This window comes from Pituophis catenifer, unplaced genomic scaffold (genome assembly GCF_029215685.1).
Source record: "Pituophis catenifer annectens isolate HBS135680 unplaced genomic scaffold, rPitCat1.0.hap2 SCAF_6, whole genome shotgun sequence".
Lineage (NCBI taxonomy): Eukaryota > Metazoa > Chordata > Lepidosauria > Squamata > Colubridae > Pituophis > Pituophis catenifer.
Genome location: NW_027256886.1, coordinates 43,333,075 through 43,356,290, shown reverse-complemented (window position 1 = coordinate 43,356,290; position 23,216 = coordinate 43,333,075). Strand labels below are relative to the sequence as shown.

At 36.6% G+C, this 23,216-nt stretch overlaps 1 protein-coding gene across 1 annotated transcript in view; it reads right to left on the bottom strand.

The window, feature by feature from the left end:
* Positions 1-23,216, bottom strand: part of OGA (O-GlcNAcase) — a 34,268-nt gene extending 11,052 nt beyond the window's left edge. The window contains exons 1-11 of the mRNA XM_070944986.1: positions 22,723-23,216; positions 19,305-19,356; positions 16,858-16,955; positions 14,065-14,195; positions 13,435-13,606; positions 9,924-10,022; positions 9,501-9,785; positions 8,503-8,661; positions 5,382-5,992; positions 4,453-4,627; positions 472-557 (exon numbers count right to left, since the gene is read on the bottom strand). Coding sequence (XP_070801087.1) covers positions 472-557; positions 4,453-4,627; positions 5,382-5,992; positions 8,503-8,661; positions 9,501-9,785; positions 9,924-10,022; positions 13,435-13,606; positions 14,065-14,195; positions 16,858-16,955; positions 19,305-19,356; positions 22,723-22,948 — 2,094 coding nt within the window. The 5' untranslated portion in view covers positions 22,949-23,216. The remainder of the gene's footprint in view (positions 1-471; positions 558-4,452; positions 4,628-5,381; positions 5,993-8,502; positions 8,662-9,500; positions 9,786-9,923; positions 10,023-13,434; positions 13,607-14,064; positions 14,196-16,857; positions 16,956-19,304; positions 19,357-22,722) is intronic.

Genomic DNA, 23,216 nt, shown 5'->3' with positions numbered 1-23,216 from the left:
AAGTAAGCCCCTGAAAAATCCATGAGCAAATTCAAACACAGAAGAAACCAACTTTTAAAACTGATTTTCCAATTGATTTGTCAAGTATGCAACCAATATTTGCTTTGAAAGAGTTCTAAACTACACTGCATCGCAAGCATCTCTTTGCTCATGGAGTTCTCACTGGAAGACAAGCAGGCGCGCATTGTGCAATTGCGGGCGCAGATAAAAACGCTGTGCGACCTGCAAAGAAACAATGTGAAATGTACAACTAAAGCCGCAGCGCTTCGCATGCGCATGGGAATGGCAGCATCTCCTTGGGATATTACTGTAGAAATGGGAGGAAAATTATTTTAAAACAAGCTATCAGGCTATTTGGGTTTTGAACCAGAAAGCCTTCGGCAGACCAAGCCTTCCAGCCCTCCGATGTGCAAAAAAAAAAGATTTCTCAAACAAAGACAATGTCATTCAGTTGTGAATTCATATTGATACCTGGAACTCTCCTGCTAGACCACCTCTAAAGGCCCAGGGTTCTTGGTCTCCACTTAAGAACTGTGCTGAAGATTGACTACGACACCCTGTGGAGATCAGATCCAAGCGGAGAACGTTACGAGAAGGGGGATTGACCTGAGATACTAAAATGTCCAACAAGCTAACACATACTTTGTGGGAAAAGCTCTCTAACTGAGCTATTATCCAAGAGCTTGCTGGGCTGTAATAATGTTGCACAGTACATAGCTTCCTAATCATAAGGCGCTTGTGTTCTTCATTAATAAAATCAAAAAAATGTTACAATGATAGCCTTAGAGCGCAGACAGTCTACTACTGCTAAAAGCTGCTAAGATGCTCCATTTGATACAGGTACATGAAATATACAACATATAAGGAAACAAATGTCTAATTTCACCCAGTAAGGGATGTACAGTTACTAGCCATTACCACAGCCCTTTAAAAAAACTTGGACCTGTCTGAAGTCACATTTTCGTACGGTTTGAATCTTGCCAGAAAACTAGGTCTGGGGTATGGGATAATATAGCCCAAACAGCTATGTGGAACAAAAGCCTCTTTTTCAGGGGTTAGAGACCAATATTATCTACTTCTCAACCATATAATACAGCAAGTACTTCATTACCAAGAAAGGCAACAATGTCTTAAATTACAGTTATTCTACAATTATATTAGAAATGCTATAATTTCTGACAGACAGCCTTACCATATGCTTTTAAATTTTTGGTACAATCAAGGATGAAGCTATAAATTTTAAACTATGACTCAATTGTGAGGAAAATTCTGTTTAAGACATTAGAAAACCAATCAGTATAATTAAGGAGATAAATAAATGATGTTAAGAGTATATCACCCATCTAGTTTTCTGATAAGATAAGCTGCGCAAGTTTCTTTCTTCTTGTGGACAGCGATCTACTTCCTGTTCAAGTAACAATCTCAGATCAGTAGTTACACACATCATGCTAGCCAGGCAGTCTCAAAGCGAATCAAGCTAAATATTGTTCCTTGGTTTCAAATTATAAAAGCAAGCCTTTAACACAGCAAGCTTGACATAACCCAAAGAGCCCAGTTTGAGCTTCAACTGCTTCTATTTGCTAGTCTCTCATAGACAGAGACTTTATACAGAACCCCTTCACAAGTAACTTGAAATACTTCTCCTTTGAGATTACACTGTAACTAGCACTTCAACTATTGTACATTTTATAGAGCTGCATGAATGAAGAGCTGTATGAATGAAAATCAAGAGTTAATGCCTAAGTCGCTGCGCAAATGTGACTTCAGCCCATGCCTACAACCCTAATCTGAACTGCCTCACAATCAGAACTTTCCCATCTTAAATTTATTAATCACGACACGCTGAAAGCATCTGGCGTGGTCCATCCAATAGCAGTAGACACTTGTGCTGAAGATTCTCCCATCTGCACACATTGGGGAAGAAGACAGTAGAAGGCATTAGTAATCCATAGTAGAATTATCTACGCTAGTTATATAAACTGAATGCTAGCTGGATTGCAAGAAAAAGTAAGAAAAATCAGCCTTCAGTGGACCACTAAGCATTTGAATGTTCACTGATACTGTTCTGATTTAAGTTTCTATTCGTTGTAGTTTAATATTTTATGTGTTGTTATAACTAAAAATATGTTTTATTATATAAATAGTATCAGCTAAAAATCATTAATCATTGGTATCAGTCAAGAATTCACCTTTTAATTAACCCCTTGTAGGGGTAAAGTGTAGAGTAGAACATGAAATGCACAAAATTGGTGATTAATTACTGTCAAGAGAGCACCAACTGGCGCAACCTATATGGCTAAAATATAAAATAATGTATATTCTAGTGGACTTCATTTTAAATTTATTTTATTTTTACTTTATTTTAAAAATATTTTTTCAAGAATCAATTAGTAACTTGAGAACCTATTTTATTCACTATTAAAATTATGTTTGGATTAGCTCCACAGAAAAATAGAATGCCACACTTAGTTCATTTAAGAAAATTACTGCAAGGCAACTTTGATTTTAATGACCACATAGGCTCCCAGCATCTTTCATCCAGAAGGTAATGTGTATTATTGTTACTTTAAATAATAGTGCCTTGTATTTTGGAATTCTATGCTCAATCCATTTATTTCTACTTCAATTTCTGCCCTATGGAAACAATGCCACTATTTCTATGTTGCATAAGATTCCATGACTGTGTGCCTGTATTTGTACTTATGAAATTACACAGTATGCTATGGGCAACATAGATTTGTCAGTTTAGATTGTTTGTATTTTTAAAATTTTAGAAACTGAAAGTTTATCTGTTGAGGCTGTGGGTTCACTATCCCTGGAGGTTTTTAAGAAGGGCCTGGATAGCCATATGGTTTACATGGTTTGACCGATTTTCCTACACACACCAGGGAGTTGAATTAATTGATCTATAAGATTCCCCTCAGTACACACCGCTATCATATGGAAATGTTATACTTCTAGTCCCTTATATTGGCCATTGTTATCTTTATAGAACAAATTTAGCTTTTATCTTGTTTAATTAGCCTACTCTTTCGACGTGGTTAGTTTGTCACTGACTTCAGTAAAGTGACTGTAGAGACAACTTGAACAGGAATCATGTATCTTAACCTACATATCCATGTAATGCTATTTTTGCCATAGCAAATTAGCTGACAATTTTGATGAATTGTCAGAGAATAATTTTATTTATCCAACTATGTAACTATTCTTAACTGGTATATCTTTTTTTGTCTTTATAATAGGAAAAATATATTGAAGGCAATAAAGATTGTCTGATGCTATTTTCTTATTTTTTTTTTCCCCTAGAAGTTACCAATAATCTCTAAACCTAATCCAAGGAGAAAGGGGAAGCAAAAGAAGTCAAAATCCTCACAAAAATGTATTCACAGCATGTGCTATTATAATGCTGTAACTTTGAATGATTCCCTTTTTTTGTCTGGAAAAAATTATTCCCATTACAGAAAATCTATACACTAAAAACTCAAAAGTGTTGGCTATCTTAATTTCCAACCCAAGATTCTATTTTATATGACTATTGTAATATAATTTTATGACTATAATCTTAATGACTTATGTGATCCAAGAACTGTAGGCTGACCAAATATGGAGCAGAGAGTTTATGAACACATTTGTGACTACTACAGAAATGGTGACACGAAACATCAGTTTTGCTGCCTGCTGTGTACATCAAACAAGTCCACAGCGTATTTCCTTACAGCTGGATTGAAACCTGAAAGTGAAACAAGGTCACTAGATGAACCCAGGCCATGCTGGTGCTATTCCCAAAAATATTTAATTTGTAAAAAGCTGCAGACACACAAAAAACGCTCTTGGTTTTGGCTTCAGAAACCATCAGTCTAGCATAAAAGCAGACTCCAGAGCACTATAATTTCTTACCCTTGCCCAAAATTAGGCTCCTTGCAAGTGTCAAAGCAAATCACTTTTGCACCAGAATAGCCTTATGCTAAAGCTCGCATGCGCAGAGAAAGGCTAGAAAGCTCGGCTCCCTCTTGGCCAAGCCCAGTGAAAGGTCACATCTGCAACTGTTCTGTTGAAGACAGCAATAACATTATTGAAACAGAGCAAGCAGCAGATAGATGAGGCATAGTCACATTTCATAGTGTTGTTTCCAATTTTGCTATAAGCTTGAAAATACTAAATAATGTAATCCAGTGTGCATTCAGTCTGAGTCAACACTCATATTTCAAGATAAACTTTCAGATTAATTAGCCCAAGGAAAAAAATATATAAATCAAGAGCTTTCAGCATAAGTTCACTTGTGCTTTTATTACTAGTTTAATATGAAACCATAGATAATGCACAAAAACAGAAGTAGTTTAAGTACAACAGGATCCCAATATGAATACATTTGATATTCTCTTTTTCCCGTGGGCTAATTGAAAACAAACATATATGCTAGCTGACACTATAATTGGTTCCTAAAGAACATACCTAGCCACTGCACAAAAGATTTCACCATTGACATGATGCTCTTGATGTCCCAGACGTATGAGTACATATCATAAAGGATTGTCCGGTTGGCACAGTTGGAAAGACGAGTGAACATTCCCATCACCAAGCTACACATCTCTTCAAATTTTGCTGCTCGAGTCTGCCATTCTTCAATCTAATAAAATTCATTCAAGTTATTTATGTTTCATTTTTATCAAGCAGCTATACAGGTCGTCTTCAATTTACAACCATTTATTTAGTGACTGTTCGAAATTATAATGGCACTGAAAAAAGTGGTTTTCACATTGATGACTGCTGCAGCATCCCATAGTCATCAAAATTCAGGTGCTTGGCAACTGATATGTATTTATGACAGTTGCACTATCCGGGGGTCATGTGATCACCATTTGTAACCTTCCCAGCTGGCTTCTGACAAAGTAAATCAAGAGAGCAAGCCAGATTTGCTTAACTATATGATTCACTTAACAACTATAATGATTCGCTTAACCATCATCGTAAACTTTGGGCTCAATTTTGATCGTACAATGAGGACTACTTGTACTTAATTCTATCCACTTTGCTTCCCTGCCACCATTCACTAAAAGTTCATCTATCTCTTCTATACCTATCATCAGATAGAGCTAATCAAAGAGTTAGCAATTAATGGAAAGTGTGACAAACTCTATAGTGCAGGCTTTCCTAACTGGACATATTTGTTTGGAACTGGACATTAATAGCAGGGAATTCTGGGAGTTGTAGCCTCAGTGTAACTAGAGAGTAACAGGTTGAGAATTACAGGACAGGGAAATGAACATCCATGTCTGCATGAACATTTTCTCTTTACATCAAGTTTATTTCAGAAGCTTTGCTTAATTTCCTTTGTTCTTGTGTCATCCACAATACTAAAAGATGATAAAAGAGTCACTCACTTTTTCAGAATCTTTTCCTTTGCAATTCACACTGACAACACTGCTATTTGCTCTGAGCCATTGGAATTCCCGTAACATTTGAGCCCCTTTAGGTCCATGTTCATAGGGCAAATAGAACAAATCTGCAAGTAGCTGTAGATCTTCTAGAGTCACCGGCTCAATAGCATATAATGGCTTCTCATGGGGCCCAGGCACAAACTGTTCCTTGTTAATCTGCTCATCTGTCTGCATTGGTGCAATATCATTACCACAGTCCTCCTGCATTGACATCTCTGGAGATTTTGATTCTGCTATGCTCTCTTTATCGGTATCCATTGGCTTTAGCTCTTCTGACATTTTTGCTTCAGAGATGTCAGTCAATATTTGGCTGATATTCTTGTCAGCATCCTCTTGCTTTTCCACCACCATATCCATTGGTTCTTCATCTAACTGCTTCTTCTCTTCCTCCTCTTTCACCAGAGTCTGTGACTCACTGCTTAGGTCAGCTCCTTGACTCATTATGGGCTCTTGATATACAGTAGTAACCACCGTGGTAGAATTTAAAACGGATGGTGCAATTAGAGGTACATCGACCACACTTGTTTTAGCTCCACTGTGGGCCACTTGCCTACCTGTGAAAACAGAGCAGACCAGCAATCTTTATTCTTACCTATTCAACTATTTCACTTGTATTTCACTTGTACAAAAACATGAATATGGAGAGTTCATTTGTTATTGAAATTCTTAAAAAATCCCAATTATTTGATTTCCATAATGTCATGAAAATTTTCTTAATTCTTTATATATAAAGAATGCAGTATGATCTTTTTGGAATATTGTGACTTAAATCTGAGCTCTTTTGATATCAAGCTATGTGACTTTCTCAAAAATAAAAAAATGGTGTACAGAATATAGAAATAATGTACTTCATTTTTCAACCTCTTCCTGCCCCTAAAAACATTTCCCTTCTACTGCAAATAATGGAAGGGAATGTATTTAGACTTTTCCATAGGTTATGAGTTTGTGGGACAGAGGGTTGCAGTACCTTTCTCTTTCTATTTTGGGGCTTTCAATGATTGCACACCCTGAGTTTAGAAAGAATCAGCCTGTCAGATAAGCAGGATAGGATAGGAAAATCTGATGTTCTAGCCATTCTTGTTATGACAGGGTCTTTCACATCTGAGAAGTCAAAAAAGCAAGCAACAATGGCACATCTATATATTGTAGAATTGTAGGTTACAAAATAATTCCACTTCAAACAGTTCAAATAAAATTCAAAATATTTTGCATGGCTTTATGATAAAAAACAAAAGAAATTCAAAACTTCCCCTCTGTTTGTCCTTGGACTGCAAAGTCAAGTGTTTACGTTTAATTCTGCAGAAACCTTATCAAGGAGGTATTTTTAAACAAAATGTAAACATTTTTAGAATTTCCAGACCAGCAGGGTTAGAAACATTTGAGCAGCTTTTACAGCCAGCACCTGCATAAAGAGCTGTGGAACTGGGTCCAGCAAAGACACTGTAACCATTTCAAGACTGTCCTTCAGTAATATGGTAACAGCACAACTAATTTCTCTGGTTGTTTGCTTAAGGATTCTTCTTCATCCACTTTCTTACATTCTTTGCCCTTAGCCTTATACAGATGTACTAAAAAACACACCACACGGATTATGTTTAGATTTGGCTACCTAACCAAAAAAGAAACTAAAGTAGGAGTCCCCAACCTCTGGTTCATGGACTAGGACTAGTCAGTGGCATGCCAGAAACCGGGCCACACAAACAAGGGAAATCCCATCTGCTGGATGCAGGCAGCACACAAAACCACATCCCCTCCGGTTTGGGGAAAAACCTCTCCCCATGGAACTGGTCCCTAGTGCCCAAAAGGTTGGGGCCTGCTGCACTAAAGGATCATTATATCACAACCTATAAAATCATTATAACGAATGTTCATTGTGTTTAAAATTTCAAACTAGGGTTGTGAGCACCAGAGTTCAAGTCCACCCTTAGCCCCGGAAACTGACTAGATATCCCAGTTCATCCTACTTTAAAGAACTCTATTGTGGGGATAAAATGAAGTTTGAGCAAGAACCCTACATCTGCCACCTTGAGCTTATGGAGGAAAAGATAATTCACAAATCTATCAAACAAAAGTACTAGACAGAATGATATATTACTTATTTTGCATTATATTTATATCCTATTTTCCCACTGGGAATCTTATGGGAGCATAGATGACAGTCTTTCATTTTATCTCACAAGAATACTTCCAGAAAGGTTTGATCAGGATATATAGTGGATGAGCTAAAGTCATCCAGTAAGTTACATGTTCATTTCACTCTTTGTCTCTAAAGGAGCCTTGGTAGTACAGTGGTTTAAAACACCCTGTTATTAACACAGCTGCCTGCAATTACAGCAGGTTCGAATCTTACCTGGCTCAAGGTTGACTCAGCCTTCCATCCTTTCTAAGGTAGGTTAAATGAGGACCCAGTTTGTGGGGGCAATAAGCTGACTTTGTATAAATATACAAAAGTATGAAGGCTATTGCTTAACGCATTGTAAGCCGCCCTGAGTCTCCGGAGAAGGGCGGCATATAAATCAAATTAAAAAAAAAAAATTGTACCTATTTCTCCAGAGGGAAAAGAATACATAATAAATAGGTACAGTGAATAGTATCAAGCTACATGAAAAACAGTCTTATACTCAGTCATAATATTAAGATGGAGAGAAATCCAAGGATTGTTATCTAGACTCAAATTGAAAATCATTTAATTGTGTATTATTGTAATTGGTTAGAGTTTACAAAACAATTTGAGCTCAAAAGAGGATAAGGTATGCTGTATTGTGTGTGCTCTGTGTTCTTAATACTTCACTTTTTCAAGCCAGTAAGACACAAAGACTCGATTTAAAAGGTTATGTCAGTGCTCCATGTCCTACACTTAGTTGAGGGGAATGTGGAGGCAAAGGAGATTCAATTAAGCAAAATTTATTCCAAAGAAAAATATTTCTTTTTAAACTAAAATAACAACACAGGAATTTTCTTTAGCATTTTGTTTCCTGAGAGCATGAAAGTCATCGTTCATTTGAAGAACATTCTTCATTCCATTTAAGCTTAAAGCTGAAACAAAGCTATAAATCTTTCTTACTGCTATATTGATGGGGTACTGCAAATTCCTGCAGCCATTCTGTTAATGATAACTTCAAAGCCATCTGTGGGCTATAAAGAACATCTGTTTCAATATCTTCATCACTTCCTTCATTTTCTAGTTTAATCTGGATTGACACTGTACTGTCTTCAGTGTCAGCTGCAGAAAACACAGGAAATAGCATATTAAATGGTGAAAACTACAATCAAAATTGCTGTGTTTGCATTTAAATAGAATCCTTTAATCGTTAATACCACCTGCCATTTTAAGATTAATATAATTCTGCAATAAAGTAACATAATTTGCAATTGTTCTAAAGTTTGACCTTTAAAGTTATTAAAACTGACTATGCAAGGCAGTCCTACAGCAGCCAGATAAAATTTGCTCCAAATTAATAATTCCAGAATAGATAGAATTTGGATGTTTTGCATAAAAATCAACAATTGAAGTCTTTAGTAAGAAATCCCAACTAGTAATCATGTAATCATGTTCACTAATAACATTTAATTAATTATTTTCTTTTGGGTTTTTTCCCTTTCATTATTTTCCCCTTTTATTTTCCCCTTTCATTATTCTTTTTTGTCAACATGCTTGAAAGCTTCATTAATACCAGCTCTGGGGAGCCACCGTATTCCAAATGTCAGTTACAATTTTAAACCAGTAAACCTAGGTCAAGTTACATGTTTAATTCAGCATTATCTGGATGGTTTCTGATCATTGAATTTCACTCTTTACCATAGTTGGTAAAGAGTTAACAGCCTTTTTAAATATTAAGTAGATTGCAAAATTTTCCTTGCCAACTATCAACAATATATTTTCATGTTAGACAATGCATCATATTTCCTAAAGAAAGCCATTTGATTTGAATGTAAATCTTCCTATAAATCTTTGTTTGCCGTCCAGAGTTGCTTTCAGTGAGCTGGGCAGCTATGTAAATTAGATACATAAATAACCATTATTACATAAGACAGTATGCATTATGCATTCAATAAACTTACTCATCACAACATCTTTCCTCACTCCATTCATGTTGGATTTGTACCAAGTTGCAAGAGTGTGAATTGCAACAAAATTAGCTTCAAATTCACAGTTCGGATTAGTCAGGACCCCTTTTAAGCGTGGTATGAGTTCTGTTGATCGGCCTTTATACGGCCCAAGAAACAGTCTTTTCTGATCATAGTCATTAGCATGAATGTTGTCCCAGATAACAGGAGCTCTGCGAATTATTTTTGAAACCTCCTCAATAGACTCCACTGAAATGTCTTTAGATACCACTTTGGGACCTAAAATGAAATAGGTGGATTTAAAAATGTGGACACTGTTTATAATAACATGTAAAAATTGCACTAAAATTTTCATTTAAAAAGGCTAAATTAAGCTGGCGATCCTTGCTCAAATTAGAGCAGAATACTGATGCTCACCTGTCCATAATACATCAATTGCTAGCAGCAGTTTTTCTCCTACAGTTCGCAAGTAAGGAGACTGAGCAACATTTGGATAACAGAAAGTGCCACAATATTCTGGAAGAGAGAAAAAAAACATTTTTAAGTTGAAAGCCCAAAACAGGCAAGAGTACTTTCAGGTACTGCTAGATATCCTGCCAAGAGAATTACTGTAGGCATTGGAAACCAGATATATGAATTATGTATCTATATATCTTAATATTGGCTAAAATTGCCTAAAATATTTACAATATAATCAAGCTGCAAGATGAATGGCATATAAATTTAATTAATATACAAATAAAAATAAAATACAGACAAAAAAAAAAGCATCAGTATTGTATTTTGAATGGATTGGGAACCCACTGCAAGAACAGACTAGACTTTCTGGCTATTCATTTTACAGTTCTAAGAGAATCCAGAAGTTTATCACAGCATTTTTCAAGTAAAAAAAGTTAGCTTTCAGAGTTAAAAATAAGGATATGCAAAATATTCCACGCACAGAACAGCTAGTTTTGAATGGTCCTTGCACACAAGAAACACGTTCACTTACTCCACATTTTTGGATCTTTTCAGAGTAGATATATTAGGTAATGTATAAATATCTAAATTATAGTTTGATAGTTTGTCAATTCTGTTCCAGAAAACATGAAAACAATAAATATTTCAAGAAAAAAATATTTTAAGCTTTCAATCTTGCAACAGTTTCTTCTGAATTCTAAGAAACATATGAAGATGTGAAAAGCTATTCCTGGAACAAGCAATATAAAGCATATATCCAATTTTATAATTAATAACTGTATTAACTTTGTAACAGTAATTTAATATGGTATAGCATAGTCAAAGATGTTTTACCATCAGTTGTGCTCTCTGTAACTTTATAGGCTGAAAGGGAATTTCAAAATTAAAAATATATGTCGAGTTACTTTATCTTTTCTAGTTTTTTTTAATAAATTTGTTAAAATCCAATGAATTATGCAGTGAAAAAAGCATTCATTCATTCATTAGACAATGTATATGGCCACCCATCCTATGAAATATAACTCAACACAACTCTGGGTGGCTCACAAGAATAAAAAAAGTAAAAAACCAAAAATCTGGCATTTAACCAATCCAACAAAAAACACAAGCCTCAGGCCCCAGTCTCACCTTATGCAATGCCTGTGGGAAAAGCTTTTTTTTTTTTTTTAACAGGTTTTCAGATTGCTAAAAGGTGAGGGAACTGCTGAATCCCAGAGGTTCCACAAGTCAAAGGCTATTTTGGAAAAGGCTTGCTTCCTCAGTCCCAGCAGATTTAAGGGAAGTGACCTTGAACATGTCCATCCTATCTAACCTGATGGGCAAGGAAGTATTCTCATGAAGAGGCAGTCCTAAAAATTAACATGGCCCTGTGCAATGCAGAGCTTAAAGGTGATAATCAGTACTATAAATTGTAGCTGAAAATGACTGTCTTGCTAGGGTTGAATTGGAACTGGCTAGTTCCTAGCCAAACTCTCCATCAATTGGATCAGAAATGAAATAGCATCACTTGCCCAGCTAGAAATGGGTATGATCAGCATACTGATGGGAGCACACCCTGTGCTGGCAAATGACCTCAACCAGTGATTTCATGTAGATAATAAAGAGGAGCACCGTAAGATCCAAACTCTGAAGGAAGAAATCAGGAACCAATACAGAGATCAAAAGCATTGCAAGTTTATTCCATGCTACTATCAAGGCAAATTGGCACCAGATAGGTGCCAATGGATTTCAGGGGTGGGGAATCATTTATCATCCTCTAAGAAAGGACTATGGCATACATTGAATAGGCTACTGGAATTAATGATGTTCAGGCTTCAACCAACATACCAATGCATCCATGCCTCATATCAGTCTACAGCCATGAAGGTGAACCTATTGCACATGTGCCGGAAGTGGCATGCAGAGCCATCTCTCCAGGCATGCCAGCCGTCACCCGTTGCTCTTCTGGGTTCCAGTGCACATATGCACGCTGGCCAGCTGGTCTTCACGCATGCGCCGGAGTCTGAAGAGCAGCTCCCTGGCACGCATGCATGCACCAGGAAGCTGAGCTTCCAGTTTCTAGCCCGCAAATGCGCGCCAGCCAGCTTGTCTATGCGCAAGCATGCATGCCAGAAACCAGAAGACCAGGTGACTGGCGTGCATGCACACACTAGAAACCGGAAGCTCAGCTTCCTGGTGCGCGCCAGGGAACTGCTCTTCTGGTTCTGTTGCTCCTGCGCATGCATGCTGGGGAGCTGCTCTTCTAGTTTCCAGCACTCCCCCGGATGTGCACTTGGTGCTGAAAAGTTCACCAAGACTGGTCTACAGCTTTGTGGAACTTCCAGAGGATAGCTAAAGGCAACTCTATGGCCTATTGGATGGATCTTTTCTATCAAACCACAATTGAAGAAGCACTCCTTATGACTCTTCTATTGAAATAGATATTGTGATTTCATATAGGATCTCAAGCAGAAAATGAACAGCAACTCAATACAGCAAAAAGATAAGGAAGAGGAGCCATCCAGGCTAGAAGGGGAGAGAGTAAAGAGAGAAAAACAAACAGCGTTATCATCTATTTTAGAGATTGATGAAGCTGCTCCATCTTCTGCTTCTTGTTATTTCCTATTGCCTGTTGACTGAAATGAAGTTGAGAAGAAAAAAGGCCTCTCCTTGTTATCAGAATGCAAAGCTGAGTCAAGACAGGCTACTTTCCAAGATGTAGGAGTCTTAACATGCCTGTTTTCTGCTCCATCCTCAGTGGATAACTAGCCTTTCATATAAATTATAATAAAAGCTCTTCCATAGGAACCACTTTGATAGCATTAGAGATATCTGCTCTTTCTAAACATTGTTTTCAATGTCTTCCAAAAGATCAATTGATGAATATAGTTATTGGAGTGAATAAAGATCTCCATTTGGGAACACAATGTATGTTTCTAGTATTAATCAAAGATGTAGAGACGAAAGCTGTGATTTTATAAAGTACTCATCTATCAACAACATAAATGTCTCCAAAAAGAGATTAAAAGGATTAAATACAACAGAGTAATTGGCTATTCTATTTTTATTTATTTATATATATTTCTACAAACTTCAATTACAAGACTCTCAGAGACGCACAATAATAACAAGCAACCAAGCATTGGTTGCAGATAACATTGCTCTTGAAATGAAGTATTAATAATCTATGTACACGACCCCTGAAGGAATCAGGAAGGGAATCCAAGCAACAAGTGGTTGAGTTTTTATCAGAGCACCGTCTTCACTTTCTGTGAGTCCATAGGCTAACATGACTTCCAAGTAACATGTCAAGGTGCTGTCTTCATCACCACAGAATCTGTCCATGGAGAATCAAGAGATTGCCCACCTGAATAACTATCAGCAAGGAATCGTGCAAACTGGTAACAGAGTGCAGGTGGAGCTCTGCTTGCCGCACCTCCTAAAAGGGAGTTGCCTTTCCTATGATTCAGAATTTGACTTAGCAGCTTACCTGTGGGGCAGAAGAGGAATGTTTCTGGTTCTCCTAGATACTGATAGATTTCATTGGTGATTGAAACCTGAGCATGGGCAAAGGAGCTGAACACTTCTTTATCTGCTGCACACATATTGTGATCAATGTCATCAAACAATAATGCAAAACATTTGCAACCAAACTGAGAAACCTAAAAGAAAGACAAAATTCTGAGCACTGAAATTAAGAATTAGCAAACCTATTTCAAAGGTTATTTTATTTTTACCTCTACAGTTCAGATAAAAAAACCTCACCCCCTAGCCAAGACTCCCCTCACCCCCATTTCAATTGCACATAGGTTTACACAGGAAGAATAAAGGAAGAAAAGAAAAGCAGAACATTGCTTGATAGTATTTAATGAGTATATATAATAAATTTCAAGTTTGTTAGCTATAAAAATAACTACAATTGTTCTAATTATTTGATTCATGTCAGATTTCCATTGCTGCAACAATAGGCCTAGGCTACAACCAATAATCCATATTGCAAGTTAGCAAAATAGTGCCCAGTATTTCAAACAATGCTTCCTAGGAATAGTTATACTATAATTATTTTAATTATGATTTCATTAACATTTTAAACAACATAATATGCACAAATGGTCAATACCTGATCTAGCTTGCGTTTCAATGTAGATACTTCTTTAGGATTTGAGAAAGTAATATCAAGTCCAGGGGAAATGGCATAAATAAATTCAATCTCATATTCTTGAGCTGCTGCAATCAGTGTCATGAGCTGTTCTAGAAATAGAAACCAATTATTTTAACAGGAGTTGACCATAAGTTAATTTATTTCATCAAATATTATAATATCTCATATATATCATTTAAATATTTTATATACATCATGTTGAATATATTACCATGAACTGTAGATAACTAGTTTTATTTTTATATATTTTAAAAGTGATTAAGGAAGATATTAATTGGGGTTTACAAAGAATATTAAGCTAGTTATTACAAATGGCCTGAGAAGCCTATTGGTAGATACTGAAACACCTTTGATGTAAGGGAGGACGATCCTTTTGATGAATTATGATTTCTGTGTTACATTCAATTAGGTAAACAACTTTCTGATAAAGTTGTGTTGAAGAAAGTTTTGCAAGTATTTAATTTTATTTTGTAGTTCTTTTGTATTGCAATATATTATAACCCACATAGCAATAACATTTAGCAGTAGCATTTAGGCATATACTACTTTACAGCCCTCTCTAAGTGGTTTACAGTCAACGTATTGCCCACAACAGTTTGGATCCTAATTTCACCCACCTTGGAAGGATGGAAGGCTGAGTCAACCTTGAGCCTGGTGAAATTTGAACTGCCAAATTGCAGGCAGCAGAAGTAACCTGCAGTACTGCACTCTAACCACCATGTGCCACCGTGGCTCATAATATGATTTTGATGCAAGTTTTTAAATGTGCAGGTGAATTTAACTATTAAATTTGGTTTATGTGAGTAACTTTTCTTTGGACTTTGGTCTCAAGTATCACATTTTTTTGCTAATGAGGACATCTAGAAAATATAGTTTGGTATTTGCTTCTTGTACTAAAATGATACCATCAAATGCGTGGTTGTTTAGGTTATTTGGTTTTCTATCTGTTCTTTTTCGATTATGATATAGGTTGGTTGTATTAACAGAAGCATTGGTTTTTAATTGTTGTATTACTGCTTCTGCTATACATCTTGAAAGGAGGGGTCTCATTCAGATCCCCTTGATCTGTTAGTAAATTTAATAATTAAACTGGTATGTCAATGAGTTTCAGTATTTTGATATTTCTATATTCCATTAGACTGGGTCTAGAATAGTACTGTGATTGCTTCATTAGCTAATTTGTGCAGCATTAATTAATACATTAATTAATTGTGCACTAATTTCATTAGTGCAGCGATAGTGAATCTATGACATGTATTTATAACCTTTGCAGCACTTTTACTCATGTGACTGTCATTTGTTAGTACACATTGTCCTGTATCAGACTCCCCCCCTTTTTTAAACAGCAGATAGATTGGAGAGGAAGGGATTACAACAGTAATCAGGCACACATTGGAGAATACACATCAAAATGAATGCAATGGTCCCAACAGTCCTGAACACACTCAGGGCTGGGAGCCAGAAGTGCACTACATACACAGTCCAATGTATTTCCCTTTCTGTGCTTGCTTATTCTATTGTAATCTCTTCCCCTCCAATCTCTCTGCTGGGGGCGGGTGTGTGTGTAATGGTTCACAGTAAAGATTGCCTACATATCATTTCAAGGGTGAGGGAAGTTGAGAAATAAGAAGCTGAAATAAAATTGTTAGGAGGCAAACAAGTCAAAAATGTAAAAACTGATTACTATAGTCGTCAGTTACAGATAGCAGCTGTGAGCTGGCTATCCTAACCCTGGGGGAAGCATTGTAAAGGGAGAGGGGAAATACTGTAGGAAACGGTTACATGATTTCCTACTTAACTGTTTCACTTAAAGACAGAGCTGCGGGTCTCAGCTATGGTTACTAAACAAATACTATCTGTAAATCTTTATTTTTCCTGATGTTCTTTTGATAAGTTGTATGTCGATGCCCAGCTCTATGTTTGTATGACAGAATATGTCAGAATAGGTTTGTGTAGTTTTGGTTGATTGTAGAAACACATAAATTTATATTCAAATTAGATTCCAATTATAGCATGCATATTTGGAAACACATTAAGAAGATGTGTTATATTTATGTTACATCTGCTTCGGGCTTTCAGAGCCAGAAAAGATGTCAGCTAGAAGCACAGGCTCCACAGCATTGTATTCTTCCCCCTTTTCCATTTGAAAGACATTACGAAGTTGACATGGTTACATATGGTTTTTCTTTCCTGGTATTATAGCAAGAAGTCTGTTGGTATATAATACAAAAACTTCTGTAAGCCTGACAAGTGCCAGAATGAAAACTGAACAAAGAAATGGGAGAATGAATAATGAAATACAAGCAGTTCTCATCTTACAATTAATTCTTCAGTGACCAAAGTTACGATGATGCTGAACAAGTGGTACTTACAACCAATCCTTGATGTTCCAGCCATTGTAGCAGTCATGTAACTGCATTTTCAACATTCCCTGCTGCTTTCCCACAAGCAGGGTCAGCTTAGAACAGCATGCAAGAAATTGGAAATTCACATGAGGTCCTCATTTGAAAACATGCATTTTTTGCATTAAACAATGGCAACTGGGACTGCCAGAATTGCCATCCTTAAGCCGCGTAGTTACATGACATCACACTTTGCGATCCCATTGTTTAGTAATGGTAATCCCAGTGAAAATTGCTATTGAATGCTGAGGACTACCTATAAACAATGTCCATTTAAGGTAAGACAACACTGTTCTTTCATTACCACTTCTTATTGAATAAATTTTGAAAATTCAAAGAGGTTAATTACCAGCTTCCTCTACGGAATACATTTCTCGCCAAAACATACGGTGCTTGTAGTCATCTTTCGGAGCATATAGGTAAGTATTTAGTCCCCATTTCTGAAGTCTATAAGGTTAAAAGATTTTTTAAAAAGTATAAAGATGAGAATGCAACTGCTCTTCAACTATGGTGAATTGTACACTACCAGTTGTAATACTTATACAATACTACACAGTGGATATAAAAATCAACACATCCTTGTTAATACCAGATTTTTGAGATGTAAAAAAAAAAATACACCAAGATAAATCATTTCAGAATTTTTTCCACTTTTAATATAACATATAAACTGAACAATTCAACTGAAAAACAAACTGAAATCTTTTAGAGGAAAAAATAAATATCTTGCAATAATGTATTGCATCCCTAAACTACAGTATTCTTTACACTATAAGAAGCACCCCCCCCCCAAAAGCGGGTGGAAATGTCTGTGCATCTTATAGAGCGAATAGTACAGCGGGGAGAAGGGGGCTGGTACGGTGGTGGTGTCTGTCACTACAGCCTGTTACCACTGCCACCATTTGCCGCCGGCAGCACATGGCTCATCAAGGCTGTTGCACCCACCACTAGTCAGCTGAGCTGCTGCTGCCGCCGGAGAATGCTGGAGCCTTTGTTGCCAATCAGCTGATCAACAGTTGGATCAGCCTCCCAATCTAACCCTATCACCACCAATGATCCCCGCTGCCTAGAATAGCTAATCAGCATTATTCCAGAAGGCTGATCCAACCGCCGATCAGCTACTCGGTAGCGAAGACCAGCGTTCCCCGGTGGCAGCAGCAGCTCAGCTGACTGGTGGTGGGTGCAACAGAGCAGAGCCCTGACGAGCCACATGCTGGGGCTGCGATAATGTGTGTTGAAGCTGACCAGGCTGTGTGCTGCAAGGACGCTAGCCAGATGAATACCAGATAGATGCTGGGAGGCAGAGGCAAATTTTTTCCCCCTTGTTTTCCTCCTCTAAAGCTAATGTGCGTCTTATGATCCAGTGTGTCTTATAGTGCGAAAACTATGGTAATACTTCGTTGAAGCATCTTTTTATTTTATGACAGCATTCAGTCTTTTGGGGTAGAAACCTATCTTGCCTTGGGAATCTTTGCCTACTCTTCCTTGCACAAGCTTTCCAAATCTTTCAGATTGTGAGTGCATCTCCTGTGCACAGCCCTCTTCAGGTCATGGCATAGAAAGGTGAAACAATTACTATTTTTCAAAGGGAAAAAAATAATTGTTTCCCAAATCGTTTGTGAAGGCCAGGAGCTGAATAAACATTGTGGAAGCAGATTTCATGGTATCATAAGTGCAACAGAAAAAAAAAACATTTCCTATATCAACAAAATATAATATAGAAAAATACTAAAAAAAAATTAGAAAGCTCGTTAGACTGCTTGCTATAATGTCCCATACTATTCATAACTTTAAAAACTAACAACTAGCTCTTTGAAATAGGATGAAAATTACAGTTTCAAAAGGATCCTTCACTGAATATTACAGTGACTCATTTAAAAGCTAGAACAATGTGATTAATAGCAGTCAAGAATATGTAGAGAGTTTATAAATTGGAGCTGAATAAATGCATTATGGACAATAGATGTCACTTCAGATTACTGATATTATTCGTATTTCAAATTATTGAGTCATTCCAATCTGGCAGCATTGCCAGCCCACATACTTAATATTGCAAAGAGAGAACACTGTTCCTAACAGACATTTTCATAACCAATTTAGTATACTGATGCTTAGATTATAATCACCTTATCTTGATTAAGTTTATTATGGTAAGGTTTATGTCTGCAGTTGCCAAAAAGAAGAATCTTAGCTGAATTAAATTCTATTTCAGCAGAATACTCCCAAGAAGGGTATTTATTGTGGATAGAGGCAATGAAAAATGTGTATCACATCAGTGAAGGATGGGATATGCAATCCCTTTATTTATTTCTCAGATATCCCTGTTCCTGCCTCGTAAAGTTTATGTTTTTACTGCTGATAATGCTAATGATTGTGTCATTTATTTGTGGATGGATCTTCATTCAGAATCATGTTCCTAATATCAACAGAATTGGACCAATTTCTCCAAACCACCTGAAGCCAAAGTAAGCCATTGGAATGTGAAATACAATTCTGAAGCATAAGGTATAATATTGCTTTAACTTTATTTGCTGGAACCTGCTTTTAAAAAAAAATTAAGGGAAGAAAAAGTAAAAGCAGTTGCATGCTTTTAAACCACAAGTAATAGATTTATTAGTCATAAAGTGACATCCATTTATAAGTCTTTTGCAAAATAACAAAGGCCCAAGAATTACAGAATTTTGTAATATCTTACTGTTTATTGTTTGATTCTTTAAATCTATGCTTTAATTGCATTTTTGGACAACCAAATAATTACATAGCATAAAACTGCAGAACAAACATGATGGCATATACCTTCTAAAAAGCTCCTTTCTTTGTTCCATAATCCAAGGTCTTCCATAAAAACCTGTAAGAAATATTGAAGGTATAAATTTAAGTATTAAAATTATTTTGAAATAATCAACCTCCGCAACAGAAAGCTTTGACCAAATCCTTGTTTTCATAATATTCATATGAAATAGAATTTATAATCTTGCATTGCCTACCTAATTTCTGCACCTGTGAGAAATAGTTGAAACAGATATTTTATGTGAACAGATGTAACAGCAGACAGGAGTGTACTACTTTGAAGAACAAGAGTGGAATTTAGGAATTCTCCTGGATTAAATACTACTTAAAATGGTTTAGGTCAGGGATCTCCAACCTTGGCAACTTTAAGACTTAATTGGTTTTTTACTGTGGCATGTGAGTTGTTTGTCAAAAGAATGATTACTGAAATTTTTTTGAACTGTTATTTGAAACACTGCTTCATCCATATTACTTACCAATAGTTTAAGATTCACGAGAGTATTCCTTCTCACAAACCCATACTATGAAGTACTTAAGATGGGTGAGATCAGTATTTTCTGCAGCAATAGCACCCTGTTTTAGAAATGTATTAACTAGAATCTAAAAGATTCCATCATTTGTTTTTAAAAAATTAAATGATTCATTTGTCTTTGAGTGTTTTATTAGATTGCCAAATTGTTGCTTTTTAGTTTTTATTTATTAGATTGTTATCCGCCCTTTATTACCATATAAGTAATTCAAGGCGGCATACATAATACTCCTTCTTCCTCCTATTTTCTTCGCAACAACTCCTCTCCGAGGTGAGTTGGGCTGAGTGTGTGTGACTGGCCATAGTCACCCAGCTTTTTTTATTGTAGAAAGATAAAGGCAGATTGAAGATGTTTAGCATTTTAAAAAATTAAATGAACAATAGCACTCAAAAATTATGTGAACATTCATTTAAAAAGTACAAGTCATTCAGTTAAGTTTTGCCCTGAGCAGTTTAGAGCTTTATAAATTAATTGAGCTCAAAGGAAACCTTGAATAAAGCTAATTCAAAACTATTACACACCCTGTAAAATACATATCATTCAACAATATAACTGCCATATTTTGCATTACCTGTATGGTACTTTCTAAACATTTCAGGGCATCCCTATATAACAAAAAATAAACACTTAAGGTATATGAAGGAATATACAGCTGCCACCTGATCTTCCAACAGTGGCCTCAGATCCAAGATTATTGCAAAATTGCACATACACTTCAGGAATAAACTAACAGTAAGGTTTAATGGTTTAAAAGGCACTGGAGAATTAATCTATATAAATTAGTATGATTATATAAAAACATCCTCCAACTTTTCCTGAATAAAAATTATTCACTAGGATTTGTCCCAATGTATCTGAATAAAAATTAATAAGCTTTTGAAATAATGTCTATCTGAAAATCTGTTCAGATTTAATACCAATCTAATACACTGGTATTAGTTATCATAGCCACATCTTCTCCCACAGACCTCCATGTGGCTACTATGCTAGAAAGAATGAGTCAAAATGTTAATGTAACATTGTTACAAGTCTTGATGTAACTCTCAGAGATTACCTCTCTTGTTCTGATCTTGTTTTGATACTAAGTCTTTCAGCACACATCCATTAAAAATGGAAGCCTCTAGCATTGTCAGGGTCCTCTGAGGTGAAAGTGGAAGAGTATCTCCTCCATGATTCCAAAACCACAGATTATGCTTCTTCAGGCATGTATTTTGTCCTGACTGGATCCATGAGACAGTTTACTTCAACAAGTGTCTTTTTAACTACTAATCTCAAAAATGTGAATATTCAAAATAGGATCACAATCACCAATAAGGTGGTTAATCCAAATAGCTAGAGACAACTCCATCTCCCAAAACTGAGAGGAGCATCTATTTCTATATACATCAGTTCACCAACAAAAAAAATGTGCTTTTATTATTTACCATCTTTTTTTAATGGCCATTGTAAATCTATTCTGTATTTTTTCTTCATTTTGTTGATAAAAATCCCAGCATAATTCAGAATAAATGCTACATATAATACAGAATGTTTATATTAAAATAGATTGAAATCTTTTAAGTTCCTATAATTATAAGCACAAACATTTCAACAATTGCCAGCATGGGAAGCTATTATGCTCCTTCCAAGGTTGTCAAAGCCATCTATCTGTCATTTTTATCAAAAGTTTCTTATTCTAAAAAAGGCAAATTCTATTGTTCCTGAATATTGCACAAAGCAATTATTAACCTAGATGCATCTTCCTCCATATTAACCATATTACAAAAATTGAACACAACCTTATTTTTCATCTTTATATATCACTGCTTTTCTCTGTTCTGATATAAAAATTCTGCTATAGCGCAAGCCAATAAAACAAACTGTAACTGCAGCCAATATGATTACTATGTGGGTAGAAAGAAAACCAATTCAAGATTTGAATGATATCCTTAGCTATATGTTTTAGGCTCACTCTAGAATAGAAAATGATACAATTATCTATGCAAAAATATTTCCTAAATCTGCAGTAGTCTATTTTTGTAGGCAACAGTAATTCTAGTAATTATATCATATGGACCTTTAATGTTAAAATAACCAATTATGTATATCCAATGAAAGCACCCCGAAATTGTCATTTTAAAAATAAAGTTACTGCTTTCAATGTATTGAAAAGACAAAAACCAAAGATAATAAAATATCAATACAACACACATCTGTTAGAATAAAATAAGAAAATCTCAGTATTTTTAGCAATTGGTTAAAACAAACACATGGAAGATTATTTATCATTTTTGCTTAGGAAAAAAGCCTGAGCGAATAAGCAGATATGATCAATCTAAGATTTTATATCAGGTCTCACAGGCCATCTTGGGTGTGAGCACAAATCTATCTGCATCAACCGTCTTTATTAGATGGAGTTAACACTATAGCCTACTAGTGGGAACAATCTGCTAAATATTCCCAGAAAGTTTGCAGCTCAGATAAATTAATCTTCAGAGGATGCACCCACCTCTATATTATTTTGCGTTTTTTATCCATGCGCCCAACATTTAACTTTAGAACCTAACCTAGAAATTTAATATATTGCTGTAACCTTAAAAAAAAAACAGTTTATACACAAAAAGCGCTTCGCAAACAATTCAATCTGTGACTCTTCTTTTAAAGACCATGTTAATCATCGGGCCAAGATCACAGAAAGTGATCAATTGAAACTGGGAAGGGGAGAAAAAGGAGCCAAGTTAAAACCTCCGCTGCCGCCGCCGCCAGATTTTACTGCTAGGGCGGAGTCAGGCGCTACACAAAGAGGTGAAGAGTAAGGAAGGCGGCGGCGGGGGTGCGGGGAAAGCAACGCTTTGTTCGAACGGCGGGTCCTTTTTTTCAGCGCTCTTTCCACTTTCCGAGCTCTCTGCCATTACCTTCCACAACGCCGCAGAGGAATCGCCGCGCTCCCGCATTGCCCACAGCTCCGGAGCCATCCTCGGGAACCGCTTCTGGGCCCGAGGGGTCCGGTCTTGTAGGGGGCGACTCACTTCGGGGCGAGGAGACGGTCGTAGAAGTAGGAACGGAGGTGCCCGGAGATTCCCCCCGCGTTTCAGCCACCATCCCAGCCAGATCCGCTCCAGGGCTACCGTCCGCCGCCATCGCCCTTCCCTGCACTCTAACCAGGGTAGGCTGCGCTTGCGCGGAGAAAACCAGCCCCAACTGGTCCAAGCCAGAACCAACCGCTCCGCAACCTCGTTTTCCAACCGGAGCCGCGGCTGATGATCACGTGCTGCTCCACCGCTCTTCCCTCCGCGCGCCAGCCAAAAGACAGGAATCGCGAACGAACCACTCAAACACAACCCTGGCTTCAGTAGAGAACGAACGGGCTATTGTAAGGGTGGGGGGCAGAACTGACGGAAAAAACCTT